The 16,378-nt window shown below is 46.3% G+C and overlaps 1 protein-coding gene across 13 annotated transcripts in view; it reads left to right on the plus strand.

Moving 5' to 3' along the window:
- LOC118776234 (transcription factor 4-like) overlaps positions 1–16,378 on the plus strand; it is a 161,600-nt gene that overhangs the window by 103,408 nt on the left and 41,814 nt on the right. For 2 of the 13 annotated variants that reach the window (XM_036526393.1, XM_036526392.1), the window contains exon 1: positions 263–415. The exons of the other annotated variants lie outside the window; for them this stretch is intronic. In XM_036526393.1, the coding sequence (XP_036382286.1) occupies positions 347–415 (69 nt within the window). In that variant the 5' untranslated portion in view covers positions 263–346. Of the gene's footprint in view, positions 1–262; positions 416–16,378 lie in introns of those variants that run through there. 13 annotated transcript variants of the gene reach the window in all.

The raw sequence follows: 16,378 nt of genomic DNA on the forward strand, positions 1-16,378 counted from the left end.
TCTAATAAACCAGAGGAAAAGTTGAATGCTTTTTTTCTTTAAAGAAGTCAACCCAGCTGTTTACTGGGATAGCTTCCAGGTTTACTATGGAAAATTAGATGCCTGAGAGAGAGAGAGAGAGAGAGAGAGAGAGAGATGAAGAGGGAAGAGTAAATACTCCTTCCTTCTCTCCCTCCCCCCTTGATGTCAGAAATGGTTTCTCCCGACTTTGCATATTCACCATGCTTGGCCTTGCCATATGGGAAAATGCAACTGAAGGAATTGTTGTGAAAAAAGGGACAGCGAATTTGAAATAAAAGTTGTTAGAGTGCTGCAGAAGAGGGAGGGGGGGGAGAGTGGAAGAACCATGTATTGCGCGTACCCTATCCCAGGCATGAGTGGAAGCTCTTTGATGTACTACTATAACGGCAAAGCGGTAAGTTTGGAGGTGTCATTTGATTTACTTCACTTAATATAGGAAGGGTCTGTGTATGATCTGATGGAAATATTTTTCCTTTTGTTAAAAAAATTGTCTTCTTTTTATGCCATGTTTGCTTGTGGCATGCCTTTCATTGTATCTTTGTCAAGGAAACAAAGAGGAAACTAAACCAAACCCTGCGATGTATGAAAGTTATTTGGCCAGAGGATAGATATTTTTAGTTTCAATGGTGCATATTGTGAGAATATTCTCTGAATCCGTGTGGATCTGTGCTTCAATCTTGGCTTCATTTTATAAAGCTTTTATAGCTGCTAACGTTGCAGTGAGGTTATACATGACCTACTTGTTTTCAGTGATGTTAACAAGGTTTGAACATGTAGAAGCTGGTCGTAATTTAACTTTGGGCAAACTGTATGAGGAAAAAGTAACAGCAAAAAGGCTGTTAGGACATCCTTACAATAATCTCATATGAAACAAAGTCTCTAAAATATTGATCACAATATTGATCACATACATGTTTAACTATGTCAAAGTGAAAATTTTTATTGTAATTTTGAAAAGTTCCTCTTCTCCAAGCTATTATAGCACTTGCTCTTGTTTATTTGGTGTGAAATGCTGGCCTGTACAGAGGGAAAGGTGAGCTTACAGCGAGAGAGGGACAGGTACTCAGGGCTCTGGTTCTCTACATTGAGTCCCAGCCCGCGATCCACACAGGGAAGAGGCTGGAGTTTGCGCACACATTCCTGCTGGCCTTTTTCACACCGCTGCTCTCTGCATTCTGTTTTATTTCATTCCAGTCACAACTTAGTGCTTTAGGCCAAGGGTCAGTTACTGTATATCCTCTGTAAAAACCCACCCCAATTCAACATTTCTGTTCAGGTCACCCCATGCAGAAAAGCTACCTCAAAGCAAGGAGATTAGTGCCTCTGCAGAAGAAATTCTGTTAAAATCAAAAATGTCTATATTTGTAAATGAGGAAGGCTACAATTTTGTATTGTTGTTTGTAAATTAATTATGTGGATAGTTAGTAAAGAAAACTACAACATTATGTTAAATATGTTATTTCTAAATTGTAAGGTGACACTTTTATTTGTAGATACCATAGAAACACGTCAGACCTTCCTAATGACACAGGATTCCTACTGTTACAGCACATATGCAGTATATGTACATATTACAGTTTTGGCTTTCTTAATGATATTTTGTCTAATCAGTAGACCAAAAATGTGGTATTGATGTGTACATATTACTTTAAATTCATTTTTCATGAAATGCTATATAAATGTACACATGCTTAAATTAGTATTTGCCTTTTTAATTATGTGGTCTGTCCACTTTTCATGTATCGCTGAGCTCATCCTTATTTTATTTAGTTTAGTTTTGTGCATTTGCATGTGCTCTGTACATTTTGAAAACAGCATATTTCAGGATTGCCATTGTCCGAGTTTTCGCTGCCCCCCCAGAGACGGCGCCAACGACAACCGTACAACCCAAAACCTTTCACGCTGCTGACTGTCTGCACAGGCACCGCTGCTGCTTCACACACTGGCCTAGCGTATGTCTGGGGCCTACAAAGGGCAAAGGGTGCATGGCACAGGTTGGCATCTTGGTGACCCCCCTGTAGCAAACACAGCCCTCCTTTGTGTGGGAGCTGTACAGTTAGATTTTTGTTTACGATGCAGCCGCTATTGTTCAGCCTGGGATTGGCGCATTGTGCAGGGCTTGATTGCATGCCAAGCATCTTGCTTTTTCTTGGACTGTTTATTCCCAGATTTAACTAGTTAAAACACACCATTCAAAGACACAGAGTGGAGAGAGCAAGGGAGACTCAAACAGACTATCAGTGATCTTTTTGCCATATTAATTTTTTGTACACATCAGTATGTTTTTCTCTATGTATGTAAGTAATGTATGTAAATATGTATGTATGTATGTATGTAAGCAATAGCTTTACATCTAGCAAAATGTTTCTGATATAGTATATAAATAGTAATGAGGAAATGCTGTGGTGATGATGTACATTTTTATATATGGGTATTTACTTCAAATTTTACTTTTTAAATAGACAATATATAGAAGTGCAAATAGAATTTGCACTTGTGAAAGCAAAACAGTTTTTTTCAAAGTCATCACAGCAGCACAGCAATGAAAAGAATGGGTCATCAGCATTACAAATGAAAGGTCTCTTCATTGAGAAATATACCCAGTGGCCTAAGCTCTAAAAATTATCCAAAAAGCCATTTTTCAATAAATATTACTTAACATTTTAATGAATGCTTTTAAATGAATGAATCATTTATTTATCAGCATTCATATGTTTAGGTTTTTGAATACCATAAGCTGTTTTTCTCTCATGCCATGTGTATGGTGTTTACAGTTTTATATTTGTGATGAGGCCTGACAGGTAATTCGTGGGGCCAGATGTTGGGGGAAAGAGGTCTTTTAGTGTACCGTATGACCCAAATGATGCACACATTTTACCTTCATCTGCACAGCCATTGAGTAGCATTTTATATGCAATATTCCTGTGTGTGTGTGTGTGTGTGTGTGTGAGAACATAGCAGTGAGCATGTTCACTGCTTCTTGGAAAGCAGAGTGTATTGGATGTGCATACTGTGTGGTATGTTCCTGCCAGCGCTGCATTTGGGATAGTGTCAGCATCCATCACTCCTGCTTCTGTGCTCATATTGACCATGCTGCATTTTTCCTAACTCAGAGACCAGCTGGTAGTTGAAGTAATAGCTTTAGTTGTGCAGTAGTATCAGTAGTATTGATAGTTGTTATTGCATTGTTGTTGTTGTGTGTTGGTAGCAGTTGTTTTGTTGCACATGACATTTGTAATATAAAACTTTTTCCAGTTTTTAGTTGAAAGAATGTATATTGTGGTTATTTTGAAGCAGTATGATAAATTAAAGAAGTGTTCATCTATTAATTAGTGGGACATATTTATGCTGTGTATTTTTCACTCTAAGCAAAAAATTCATTCAAATTATTATGCAAAACTTTGAAATACAGCTTGAAGGTTCCACTAATTAATTTTGAATATCCAACAAATGTGCAGTGATGAATGATGCAGTGTGTACTCTGTGTGTGAACGCATGCACAAAATATTATATATTATATAGTTGATAAGCTTTGACTTTGAAATATAGATATGTCTTACAAAATTTATTTAAACATTTAGCCATACATGCAGAGTACAAGATTGGGCTTGGCAGTCATAAAAGTTCTGATAGTTTCCTTTAGTGACCTGACAGTTGGGGTATTGTAATGTGGGCTGCATGTCTCCCTGTTATTGTCTCAGATGGGTAAGTTTAAATTCCCATGCGTAATTTTCATTCAGCATCGTAGTAGTGTGTCTCCCACCGGTGATCAGGCATGCCACCCCTGAAAATGCCAACCAAATGGAACTTTCCAGAAAACTCCAGTGGATTTTCATTTTGTTCTTAAATGTCACTGTACTCCACATTAAAGCAAGATGCAACTGTCCAAAAAATGGCTGGATAGAAAAATGTGCTATTCATTGGGGGGGAATGTGGCTAGACTGCACACAAGACACGCAATTAGCAGAGATGAAAAAAATATCCATTGTAAAGAAGGATCAAATTCTAGTTTCATATCTAGCTCATTATTAGTTCCTGTGAAATGCACTGGGTTATGATATCAAGCATCATCCACCTTTTCATCCTAAAAAATAAATGCTAACCGTTTATGTAACAATATAAATTTAAATTTATAAATTTGTTTTTAAAATATTAATTTTAGTAGTTTTATTGTAATTGTTGTTATAGTTATTTTTCAATAGAATGTTTGGGTTTAGATTTAAGTAACTTTGAGGTTGCCAGATGAACAGTTAGCTAGGTTGCCATTTTTAGTTGTTCGGGTTTTTGTACAGTGAATGGCTTAAGTGCATGTGTTTGTGTGTGCTTACATGAATGTGTGTATCTATTTAAATCTTACACAAAACACGTTGCATGTATGTGTATATATGGAAAAAGTTAAAGGATTTTAAAGGTTCTTTTAATTCTGCTTATTCCAAGTAACATCATGCCAGTATGGCTCAGAAGAGTGATCTGTCAGGGCTCAGGCAAGGACTCAGGCGCGGACCACGAGAACTCCAGAATCCAGGCGTTTATAAACAGAATCGTAGAACAAGCGGGCAGTCCAAAACAGGCAGGGTCAAAATATCAGGAAGGCAGTCCAAACACAGTCAGGAATCAAAGCCGGGGACAGGCAGGGTCAAACCAGGTAGTCAGGACGATCAGGTGAACAAGGCAGGACAGCAGGCAGGAGCAAGGTCCAAGAGCAGGCAGGGTCAATTCAGGGAACAGCGATCAGGCAGAAAACACGGCGGGAACGAGACAGGCAAAAACACACTGCAACGAACTGGCAACAAGACAGAGACAAGCAGGGTAGATATAGGGCTGGGCTGATGAGGAGATGGGAAGCAGGTGTATAAGCAGGCAGGAGGGGATGATCGGGTGGGCGGAGACAGGGCGGAGAGTGGGGCAGGGCTAGAACACAAGGAAAACAAAAGCACATGGACAGGGAAAAACAAAACACAATAGCTAGGGGGCGGGAGCACTGACAGTACCCCCCCCCCCTACGGACGCCACCAGGCGTCACAACAGGCGAGCCCGGGTTCCGGCGGTGGAAATCCCGGATCAAGCCAGGGTCCAGGATGTCCCTGGCTGGGACCCAGCATCTCTCCTCGGGTCCGTAGCCCTCCCAGTCCACCACGTACTGGAGACCGCGCCCCCGACGCCGAACCCCCAGTAGACGGCGTACAGTGTAGGCTTGTGCTCCATCAATCAGGCGGGGAGGCGGAGGAGCCCGGGGAACCGGGCAGAGAGGGCTGCGGACGACGGGTTTGATCCTGGAGACGTGGAAGGTTGGGTGGATGCGGCGAAGGGAGAGCGGGAGCTTCAGCCGGACCGCCGCGGGGCTGATCACCTTAGCGATGGGAAAGGGGCCGATGAAGCGGGGAGCCAGCTTGCGGGAGTCCACCTTGAGGGGAAGGTCCCGGGTGGAGAGCCACACTCGCTGACCCTGGCGATAGCGGGGTGCCTTGGAGCGGTGGCGGTCAGCAAACCGCTTGACCTGAGCCGAGGAGCGGAGCAGTGCAGTACGTGCACGTCTCCAGGTGCGACGGCAGCGCTGGACAAACGCCGTCACCGAGGGGACCCCCACCTCCTCCTCCTGGGCCGGGAATAGGGGAGGTTGGTAGCCCACACAGCACTGGAAGGGGGACAGCCCTGTAGATGCAGAGGGCAGGGAGTTGATGGCGTACTCCACCCAGGGTAGCTGCTGGCTCCACGCCGTGGGCTCCTGAGACGTGAGGCAACGCAGTACCACTTCTAGCTGCTGGTTGGCCCGCTCGGTCTGGCCGTTAGACTGGGGGTGAAACCCGGATGACAGGCTGACCGTGGCACCCAGTAGCCTGCAAAAAGCTTTCCAGAAATGAGAGGTGAATTGGGGCCCCCGGTCGGACACCACGTCAGTGGGTAGTCCATGCAAATGGAAAACATGGTGTATGAGCAGCTGGGCTGTTTCCTTGGCAGAGGGTAACTTGGGCAGCGGAATGAGATGTACTGACTTGGAAAAGCGATCTATGACAGTGAGGATGGCGGTGTTACCGTCAGACGAGGGCAAGCCAGTGACAAAATCCAGGGCGATGTGGGACCAGGGTCGTCTGGGAATTGGCAGGGGCTGTAGCAGGGCGGCGGGCGGTAAGGTGGACGTCTTGTTCCGGGCGCAGACTGAGCAGGCGGAGACGAAGGTACGGTCGTCATCGTTCATGGTAGGCCACCAAAACCGTTGGCTAATGAACGCCGCAGTACGTCGGGCACCGGGATAGCAGGCGAGTCTGGAGGAGTGCCCCCACTGCAGGACCTGAGAGCGAGCAGACTGGGGAACATAAAGGCGGTTAGGGGGACAGGTGCTAGGGCCCGGTTCGGCCCGAAGAGCAGTGCGGACGACGGTCTCGATGTCCCACTGAGCAGCCGCGACCACACATCGGGCGGGTAGGATGGTGCTGGGCTCCTGGGGTACCTCTGCGGGTGAAAACTGGCGTGAAAGGGCATCTGGCTTACCATTCTTGGAACCGGGGCGGTATGACAGGGTGAAGTCAAACCTGGAAAAGAACAGGGACCAGCGGGCTTGCCTGGGGTTCAGACGTTTGGCCGACTTGAGGTACTCTAAATTCTTGTGGTCGGTCCACACCAGGAATGGGATGCTCGTCCCCTCCAGCCAGTGCCTCCACTCCTCCAGCGCCAGTTTGACTGCCAGTAATTCCCGATCACTGATGTCATAGTTGCGTTCGGTGGGTGTGAGGCGGTGGGAGAAAAAGGCGCAGGGGTGTAGTTTGTTGTCTGTCGGCGAGCGTTGTGACAGGATGGCCCCCACTCCTATGTCTGAAGCGTCCACTTCCACGATGAACTGCTGGGCAGGATCCGGCTGGGTCAGGACAGGCGCTAAGGTGAACCGGGTCTTCAGGTCGACGAACGCCTTCTCGGCTTCAGGGGACCAGGAGAATGCCGTCTTAACAGAAGTCAGAGAGGTGAGAGGAGCAGCCACCATGCCGTAATTGCGGATGAAGCGGCGGTAGAAGTTTGCGAACCCCAGGAAGCGTTGCAGCTCCCGACGTGAAGTGGGGCGAGGGCACTCCTCTACCGCCTGGACCTTCTGCCTGTCCATCTGGATGCTTCCCGCGGAGATGACAAAACCCAGGAAGGCGATGGTGCCCCGATGGAATTCACACTTCTCTGCTTTGACGTATAGCTGGTTCTCCAGCAGGCGCTGAAGGACGCGACGGACGTGCTGGATGTGTTCGGACCGGGAGCGAGAAAAGATCAAGATGTCGTCCAAATAAACAAACACAAACCGATTGAGCATATCTCGGAGGACGTCGTTCACCAGGGACTGGAAAACAGCCGGGGAATTCATCAGACCGAATGGCATGACCAGATATTCATAATGCCCAGAGGGGGTGTTGAAAGCTGTTTTCCACTCGTCCCCCTCTCGAATTCTGACCAGGTGGTAGGCATTGCGGAGATCCAGCTTGGTGAAGATGGTGGCGCCCTGTAGTGACTCGAAGGCAGACGACAGAAGGGGTAGGGGGTAGCGGTTCTTAACAGTTATGGCGTTGAGACCCCGATAATCAATGCAGGGACGAAGAGAGCCGTCCTTATTTCCAACAAAGAAAAAGCCAGCCCCTGCGGGCGAGGAGGACGGGCGGATTATCCCTGCTGCCAGGGACTCCTGGATGTACCGGTTCATAGCCTCGGTCTCCGGTGGGGACAGGGAGAACAGGCGCCCCCTAGGGGGTGACGAACCGGGCAGGAGCTCTATGGCGCAGTCGTAAGGACGATGCGGGGGCAGCGAAGTGGCATGGGACTTGCTGAACACCGGCTTAAGGTCCAGATACTCTGGCGGTACTGCCGAGAGGTCAGGAAAATCCTCAGGTGCAGGGGGGGCTGGTGAAACAGGGACCAAGGCATCGCGAAGGCAGTGCGAGTGGCAGAAGGGGCTCCAGCCCAGGATCTTATTGCCCTCCCAGTCGATGTGTGGATTGTGCTGCACTAGCCAGGGGTGACCCAGGACCACGGAGACTTGAGGGGTGTTGAGGAGATGCAGCACTATCTCTTCGCGGTGGTTGCCGGAAATGAGGAAACTCACCGGGTGGGTGGTGTGGGTGATGCGGACCAGCGGGGCTCCGGTGAGGGCATGGGCCTCCAATGGTGAGTGCAGTGGGATGCGGGGCAGGTGCAGCTTGGCCGCCAGGTTGGCGTCAATGAAGCTTCCGTCAGCTCCCGAATCTATTAGGACAGAAACGGTGTGAGACTGACCCCCGACGATCAGGGTGGCGGTGAACAGAGGATGGACTTCAGGGGACTGGTGTAAGGGGGTGCCGCTCACCCGTAATCCCCTCACTACTGGGTGAGCACTGGCCTTTGCCGGGCAGATTGCCACAAAGTGCCCTGACTGCCCACAGTACAGACAGGACCCAGTGCTGATCCTCCTCTGACGCTCAGCAGGTGACAGACGAGTCCGGTCGACCTGCATCGGTCCTGGAGGGGTAGGTTGAGGAGATGCAGGACCCCATGTAGCCCAAACAGAGGACTGCTCCCGGGAGGGACTGGGCGGACTTCGGGAACCCCTCTCCCTGCGGTGCAGCATCAGGCGCTGGTCCACACGAATGGCCAGGCCCACCAAGGCATCGAAGCTGGCAGGTAGCTCCCGGGTGGCTAGCTCGTCCTTGATAGGCTCCGAGAGGCCGTTGAGGAACGCATCATACTGAGCCTCCAAGTTCCACCCGCTGGAGGCAGCGAGGGTGCGGAAATCAATAGCGAAATCCGACACCGATCGGCCCCCCTGGCGGGTCAGCAGCATCTCCCGGGCAGCCTAGCGACCGTGCTTAGAACGGTCGAACACCTTCTTCATCTCTTCGGTGAAGGCTGCGTAGGAGTGGCAGAAAGAGGCACCGGCGTCCCAGACTGCGGTGCCCCACTCCCTGGCACGGCCCGTCAGCAGGGTGATCACGTATGCGATCCTCGTCCGGTCCGTAGGGAACATAGAGGGCTGGAGCTCGAACACCAGGGAGCATTGGGAGAGGAACGACCTGCAGGTACCTGGATCGCCGGCATACGACTCAGGAGGTGGCAGAGGGGTTCCAGACTCGGAGGTGCAGGCAGGAGAGGGGGAGAGACGGCTGCAGGTGGCACTGGGCGGCTCTGCTGCAGCTGCAGCAGCTGAGCCGTGATGCTGGCCATGCTGGTGGCGAAGCTCTCCAGGGACCTGCCGATTGCCTCCAACTGGCTCTGATGGGTTCCCAGCAGGGTACCTTGCAACTCCAACGCTGCTCTCAGCTGAGGAAGGTCCGCTGAGTCCATGATGGCCAGGTCGTACTGTCAGGGCTCAGGCAAGGACTCAGGCACGGACCACGAGAACTCCAGAATCCAGGCGTTTATAAACAGAATCGTAGAACAAGCGGGCAGTCCAAAACAGGCAGGGTCAAAATATCAGGAAGGCAGTCCAAACACAGTCAGGAATCAAAGCCGGGGACAGGCAGGGTCAAACCAGGTAGTCAGGACGATCAGGTGAACAAGGCAGGACAGCAGGCAGGAGCAAGGTCCAAGAGCAGGCAGGGTCAATTCAGGGAACAGCGATCAGGCAGAAAACACGGCGGGAACGAGACAGGCAAAAACACACTGCAACAAACTGGCAACAAGACAGAAACAAGCAGGGTAGATATAGGGCTGGGCTGATGAGGAGATGGGAAGCAGGTGTGTAAGCAGGCAGGAGGGGATGATCGGGTGGGCGGAGACAGGGCGGAGAGTGGGGCAGGGCTAGAACACAAGGAAAACAAAAGCACATGGACAGGGAAAAACAAAACACAATAGCTAGGGGGCGGGAGCACTGACATGATCAGCCCTGATTCTTAGCACATGAAGATGGATAACATGGATCAAAATACAGAAGTTCAGTGTAATATTTTAACACAATTTAATAGTAATGTGCTGCTGATGGTTTTCGTTTATCTGTGTAGCTCAGTTGTTGCTTTTAGTTCTAATATCTTCTACACTGTTAAAAGACACTTGAGGTGGATGTATGAGAAAATTTGTTGTAGGTAAGTGTGAATTTTTTTGCACAGTTGGCTCTGGGTTATTTGTTTTTTTCCTGCACTCTGTGCTTTGTGATAACAGAATTGTGAATATGGAGTGCTGTAAATACATTTTTTAATTGCCATTGATTTGCTTTGTGTTCAGTGAATCAAGCTAAATGCTTTCCCTGAGGTTTATTTTTTAATATTGTCTTTTTACCAGAAAATTGAATTACATGCTCCAGATGGAAATTCACATTAAATGATAACTGTGCACTTTATTTATTTTTTAGCAGCCATAGGTTCCTTTTTATGGTCATGTTGTCCATTTCAAAATGATGTTGTTTTACTGTCCCCTGTGTAGTCATTCATAGCCTCCCATGACATGCTGTCATGTATCTGATGTGGGTGGAAATGTGATTAGTAAGAGTAGCAGAGCTGGTGCCATGTGTGCAGAAGGAATTTGTAGAAACACAGCGTTTAGCGTCTAAAGTGGGCTTTGCAGAACCTCTCCCAGGCTGAGAAGCTGATGTCCAAAGTCAGTGTGCAAGGTCTTGTGCCTGGGGAGCAGATATGGCACAACACTAAAGGAAAGCAGCCCTTTGAACCTGGTGGGCATGGGGGGACTCACCTCTGAGGAAATTCACTTTCTGCCTCTGGATTTGTTCTGCTAATCAGTACTGCCTGAGCTGGCTGCTCACATTATTGTAGAAATGTCTGCTTTCTGAAACTTTGAGATTACCCTTAATTACTCCATCAATTGATCATTTATAGCAGCAATTAATCCACTGTCTGGGTGCCAGTTGGCATGTCCCCTAGCATCAGAAATGTTGAGAAGATTTCTCTCTCCACCCTTCTCCTTGTCTTTGAAATTCCTAGAAGATCCCATTCAGTACCAGTTTCCTGGCTGTTTTGACTGATTCTAAGGATCACATGACAATTAAGACTACTGGATGTAGTAATTTGATCTGGTCTTGGCAGACTTGAATTTTGTACTGAAAGGCATTTAAATCGTGATGGCTGTATCATGGTACTATATGGCAGTGTATTCTTATTTCTAAACTTGTGTTTGAAAGTGAGTGCTTGTGTGTCTAGCTTATGAAAGGTCCCTCTGTGGGGTGTCCTAAGCTAGCAGTTTGCCATAGTGATACCAAAGTTAGTGATTGCATTTTTGATGCAACTTAAAGCACTACTGTGGAGTTCCAAGTGTACTCACAAGTTTTGAACCGTGGTGATGATTTCAAACCGGGAATTTTGTTCTTCTCAACTAATAGAAGAGGGTCTAACTATTAGTGAGCTTCACGTTTGAAGATTGCTGTCAGGAAATCTAAGTTATGGATTGTGCACCACCCTTCTCATGAGATAGGCGTGCAAGCTGGAAAGGTTTGTTTCCTGAGTTGAGGTCTTTCTTGCAGTGGGTGCAAGGTCAGATGGTGAATGTCACCATTTTATTTCTAGAAACCATTTTGTTTCTAGAAGCGACCTCTGTAACTGTTTGCCTGAAAGTTTTTCTTAATTTGTAGCTCAGGGCTGTGACGCCTGGAGTAGCCACATTCTGTCAGAAAGGTAGTCAGAGATGTCATCATCTGACGAAGTTCCGGAGTAATCAGTGAATGTTTTACGTGAGTCTACTGAGAAGTCCTGTTCAGATTCTAGGTAGGCCAAGATGGTCGAATCTGGCCTGTCTGTGTTCCTAGGACTATGGTTATGACGCTGGTCATGGACATGGCGGTTACGCTCTGTATCCCTAAAACGGCCAACTGCCACCCCCCTTCCTTGTGGTGAGGGCGGTCTTTTGAGGCATGCGAAACAACGTTTTTTTCAGCAAAGCTCTGTGTGCCTTTGGGCTTTGAGCTGACAGTTCTATTTTCCTTCCCTTTTGTGATAGAATTGACAACAGTCTCCCAAGTCACCTGTGTCATTTTGCGAATTTCACGCATTGATGGGTTACCCTGACAGGTCATGAGTACCACATGAGTGTGTACACACGGGTGAAGGTTGTGCAAAAACAGGGACTTGAAGGTTGGGTCTTCCTCCAGACCTGGTGCATCCTTGCCCTGAAAGTAAGCATGTCTCAGGCGTTTGTAAAATTCTTGAGGATGCTCATATCGCCAATATTTAATTTTGAGGGATGCAACTATTGAAGATGTATTGTCAGCAAAAGGGGAATATTCTTCTGTCGGTGCTTGAAGAAGCTGAACGTAGTTGTCTCTGATGCTGGGAGGTTGCAGCTCTATGAATCTACGGACAGACTTAGAGGCAGTCTTCCAGATCAGCTTAAGTTTCTCCCGTTGTGTTGCACGGGGGAGGTCAGAGAGACTGTGTGTGTTCGATCTCTCTAAGGTAATCATCAATGTTGTGATCACGGTTGTCCAGATCAAAATGTTCAATATCTCTGGCTATAAACTCAGGCTCTTCATTTTGTGCTCTTAGCAGGTTTATTTCCTCTGTCTGAGCTGCAAGGCTCTGAGAGGCAAGGCTGGTTTGCCTGTGGAAGAGCAGGAGCAATTTTGACACAGTGAGTGCATCACACTTTTCATTAAGTAGGGAGGCTATTTCTTTCTTGCACTCACTAAGGCTCAACTTGTTGATGAACTCAAGATAGCCAGGAGTTAGGCTTTCTGCTAAGGAATGAGGATCTCCATTGTTGTGGTTAAAATGGAGGGTAATGCAATTGAATACGGTTGCTCAGTGAGCGCTACCTATAGGGTTAGCTATGGTGTTGCAGCAGCAAGCACCTTGCAGTATAGCTGGGTCAGTGCGCTAGCCCAACCGAAACAGAGTGGATTTTCTGCACTCTTTGAAGTGTTCCTAACTGTAGTATAGGGTAGTTACAGCACCACTTTGTGGCTTAGGTTACAACAGTGTTTGGGTTTGATGAATAAGAAATACGCAAGCTGAATTGCGGGAACAATAACAACTTGGCGTGTATAGCATATCAGTTTCAGGTACGAGTTAGACTACGTAGTAATGCTAACAGCTAAGCATTACAAAGCTTCTTGGGTTCACGTGAGCTGAGATGCAGGGCAGTAACAGCTTGGTGGTACAAAACTTTACTCTCAAAGGTTTACTCAGGCTGTAACACGTGGCAGTTGCATCTGGGTACAAAGCTCTATGGCTTCAGTTAGCTTCACAGGGTTGGTAGCATGCTAGCATTAACTGGTAGCATTGGTAGCATTAACTGGACTGGGTGACAACAATAGCAAGTTCTGACTGGTAACACTATTAAAGTTTAATGAGTGTTAGCAAGGGAGTGATGGCTATCACTCAATTGATCTCTTAATAGCTTGTGATCTAAAATGATTGAAATTAATTAAATAATGATCACCAAGATGCACTTTTGTAAGCATAATTGAAATACAGCTCCTGTGGCAGGCTTAAAGTGCCAGGACCTGGTGGCAGGTCAGGGAATTGCTTAACTTTTGATTTCAGAACTTTGATTTCTGAAATTATGCAAAAGGGTTTATGGTGTTAATATCACACACTTATGAATAACAGCCAACAGTACTGATCCTCACACAGGGCACGAATTATGTAGGGACAATGTCTATGATTAGAGGGGGTACCACTTACTTGTAAGGAATATCCTTACATGAGGTACCAAGTATGTAGGGGATAATTAAATTAAACACATGGAGGCACCATACAGAATATGGCATCTACCATGGTTAAAATGGTGGTTAAAAGTGGTTAAAATAAAAGATCAGTCTCAATTTCATTTTGTATATCAGTCTCATAAAATATACTAAACTATTAATTTGGAACTTCAATTAATAATTAAATTAATAATCATAATCGAAATTACCACGTCATTAGTTAGTCTTAATCAAATCACAATATTATCTGTTTCGATAACTAGAAAAATAACACTGATGATTCAACTAAGAAGTGAAGGTATTTAGAATCCTGATCAGCAGAGGTTGGTGATATTCATTCCAAGTGTAGCATTAGAACAGACAACTTTGGAAAAATAATGCATTTATTGAAATATAACATCATAGTAGTAATGCACGAATCAATACATTTATGTACAATAAGTGAAGCATGTGTATGTATTTACACTTATATGTAGGTTTGAGAGAAAGTCTTACACTAGTGTGTGTGAGCGCGTCATAGGGTGTGTGCTCCTTTGTTCTGAGTCGTGCGTGTGTTGCACGTGCACGTATGTGCTTGTGCTCGCTGAACACACGTGCTCAAAGAAAACAAAGGAACATGTGTGTGGCGGCAAGTTTGAGTTGCCTATGTGCATGTGTTAGCGAACATAATGTCTGTCTGGTATGGGATGTGTTCGGGTGATTGATAACCGCGGGGTTATTCTGTACGGATTAAAAGGAGGTACCGGGGGTTAGTAAAACGATACGCATGAAAAGACCCTCCATCTCTGTGTGGCATCTTAACTAACACTGTGCAGTGAATAGTGTGTGACAAATCAGCTAGGATCAACGAAACATAGCTAGCTACATACCTCGTAATGATCTGAATCACATGCAGGTACAAGCATTCATAAATGTAGCTAACAGTCAGTTGTTTAGCTATGCCCAGAGTTAACAGCCTACTGTAGCTCCTGAAATGAGGCCCAAATCTTTCAGTTCCGTGGGTGGTTTCGCTGGCGGTTCTGTCGTCGGGGAGCCAGGGCTGGTCTGGTTCGGTCTGGATCAGTTCAGGCGCTGATGAGGGTTTCTTTCTGGGAGACACATTGAGGTGGATCTGGTCGCACCTTTCTCTCCGGCTGGTAACAAGTTCGCGCTGCTCTGATTGCTGGTGCTGAAACTCGGCTCTTCTTTTATTGATCTCTGCTAGCAACTCATCGCTAGCTTGGAGAATCAAAGCCAGGACAGGTCCTTCGTCTCGGCTGTCTGTGTCCCGTCCGTGTGGTGTGGCCTTCAGGAACGAGAGGGAGATGCGTCCATCTTCATACGTATGGAGCACGAGAACAGAGAGATAGCAAAGGAATGCACCCAGTTTTTACTGCAGGGGGGAATTTCCTGTTAGGGTTGCCACCTGTCCCGGTTTTGCTGGGGTTGTCCTTTTTTTGAGCGACTGTCCCAGAAAATTAATAATCTTTCCCGGGACATGAATTGTCCCAGTCTTTTGCGAAAATGTACTTCTAATTTAGAATTTCATAGTTTCAAATAAAACCTCATTTGGTTTCCTTCTACCGCTATTCTATTTTCTTCCTGGTTATGTTTATACATCCAATCCTGTGCCCGTAAACGGGTAAAAATGGGTAAAACACAGCGACGATTGGCCATGTCTATACTTTTATTTGATTGGTAGCACCTTATTGCATAGCAACTGCCTGGGCTGTTGGTCTGCCGCGCGCATCCATATCCACGACCCCACCGTGAGTTCAGTTGCTAGCTAGAGGTAATGTTATTATTATTATTATTTTTTAACTTTCCATCTATTTTGTCGGTTTTGTGAAATGGGGAGAGAGACGGACGAGGAGGACGACAATACAAAATCGGACGAGCCACCAGCGTAAAAGAAAAAACGATTTACAACTCAGACTGGTCGAAAAGAGAAAACTTTTCTGAATGGGTAAGGCCCACCCAAGGAGACTTGTTCTCTGCCACCTGTGTTTTGTGTCTAGCCAAAATTTCAGTTAAATATGAAGGAAAAACAGCGCTGGAAATCATGCAGAGATTTGTTTGTTATGCAAATCATAACAAAGAAGCACCAGAGTTTTGTATTAAGCAAACGCACTGCTTAATACAATGGGTCTGATCCCATTCTCGACGTACAGATATAAAAGCAGTTGCAAACTCTAAACACTAACACATGTGCACCATTGCAGCCACTATATCACATCCAGCATAGTTTATCACTCTGATCATATCCCTTTTTGTGTGATTTTTATTTTAAGCACAAGTGCATTGCATGAACGGTGTCCTGTTTAGGTCAGGTTTTGTAGGAAAGGTTGTGAGATTTGGATGCAAAAAAATTGATTTTGAAAAAATATGCCATTTTTATAAATTGCTGTATGTTACTCATTGTTTAACATGGTAAGGAAGATTTTTACTGAATCTCACAGTGTTTTAACAGCTGAGCGACCCTTCGACATTGCTTTTTCTGTAGCCTGGAGAGGATCTTGTTGGCTATCGGACACCAGAGCTTTCCTCCATATCTGTGCTTCAGAATTCCAAAAGCCTTTATTGTCTTTTACCTTAAGCTCAAAGGGCCTTTGAAAACTGAAGTAATATTTATATACAGAGAGGGTAGACTGAGCCTTGCGTTTGATACCACTCATTGTCTCACTTGGTAGACTGCGAAATGCTGTTGGATTTTATATGGCAGTTTCAGCAAAAGTAGACTGCTCATGCAATAAGTAAGGGATTGTAATTCTTCATGAGTGTACT

Source organism: Megalops cyprinoides, chromosome 4, assembly GCF_013368585.1.
Source record: "Megalops cyprinoides isolate fMegCyp1 chromosome 4, fMegCyp1.pri, whole genome shotgun sequence".
NCBI classification, from domain to species: Eukaryota; Metazoa; Chordata; class Actinopteri; order Elopiformes; family Megalopidae; genus Megalops; species Megalops cyprinoides.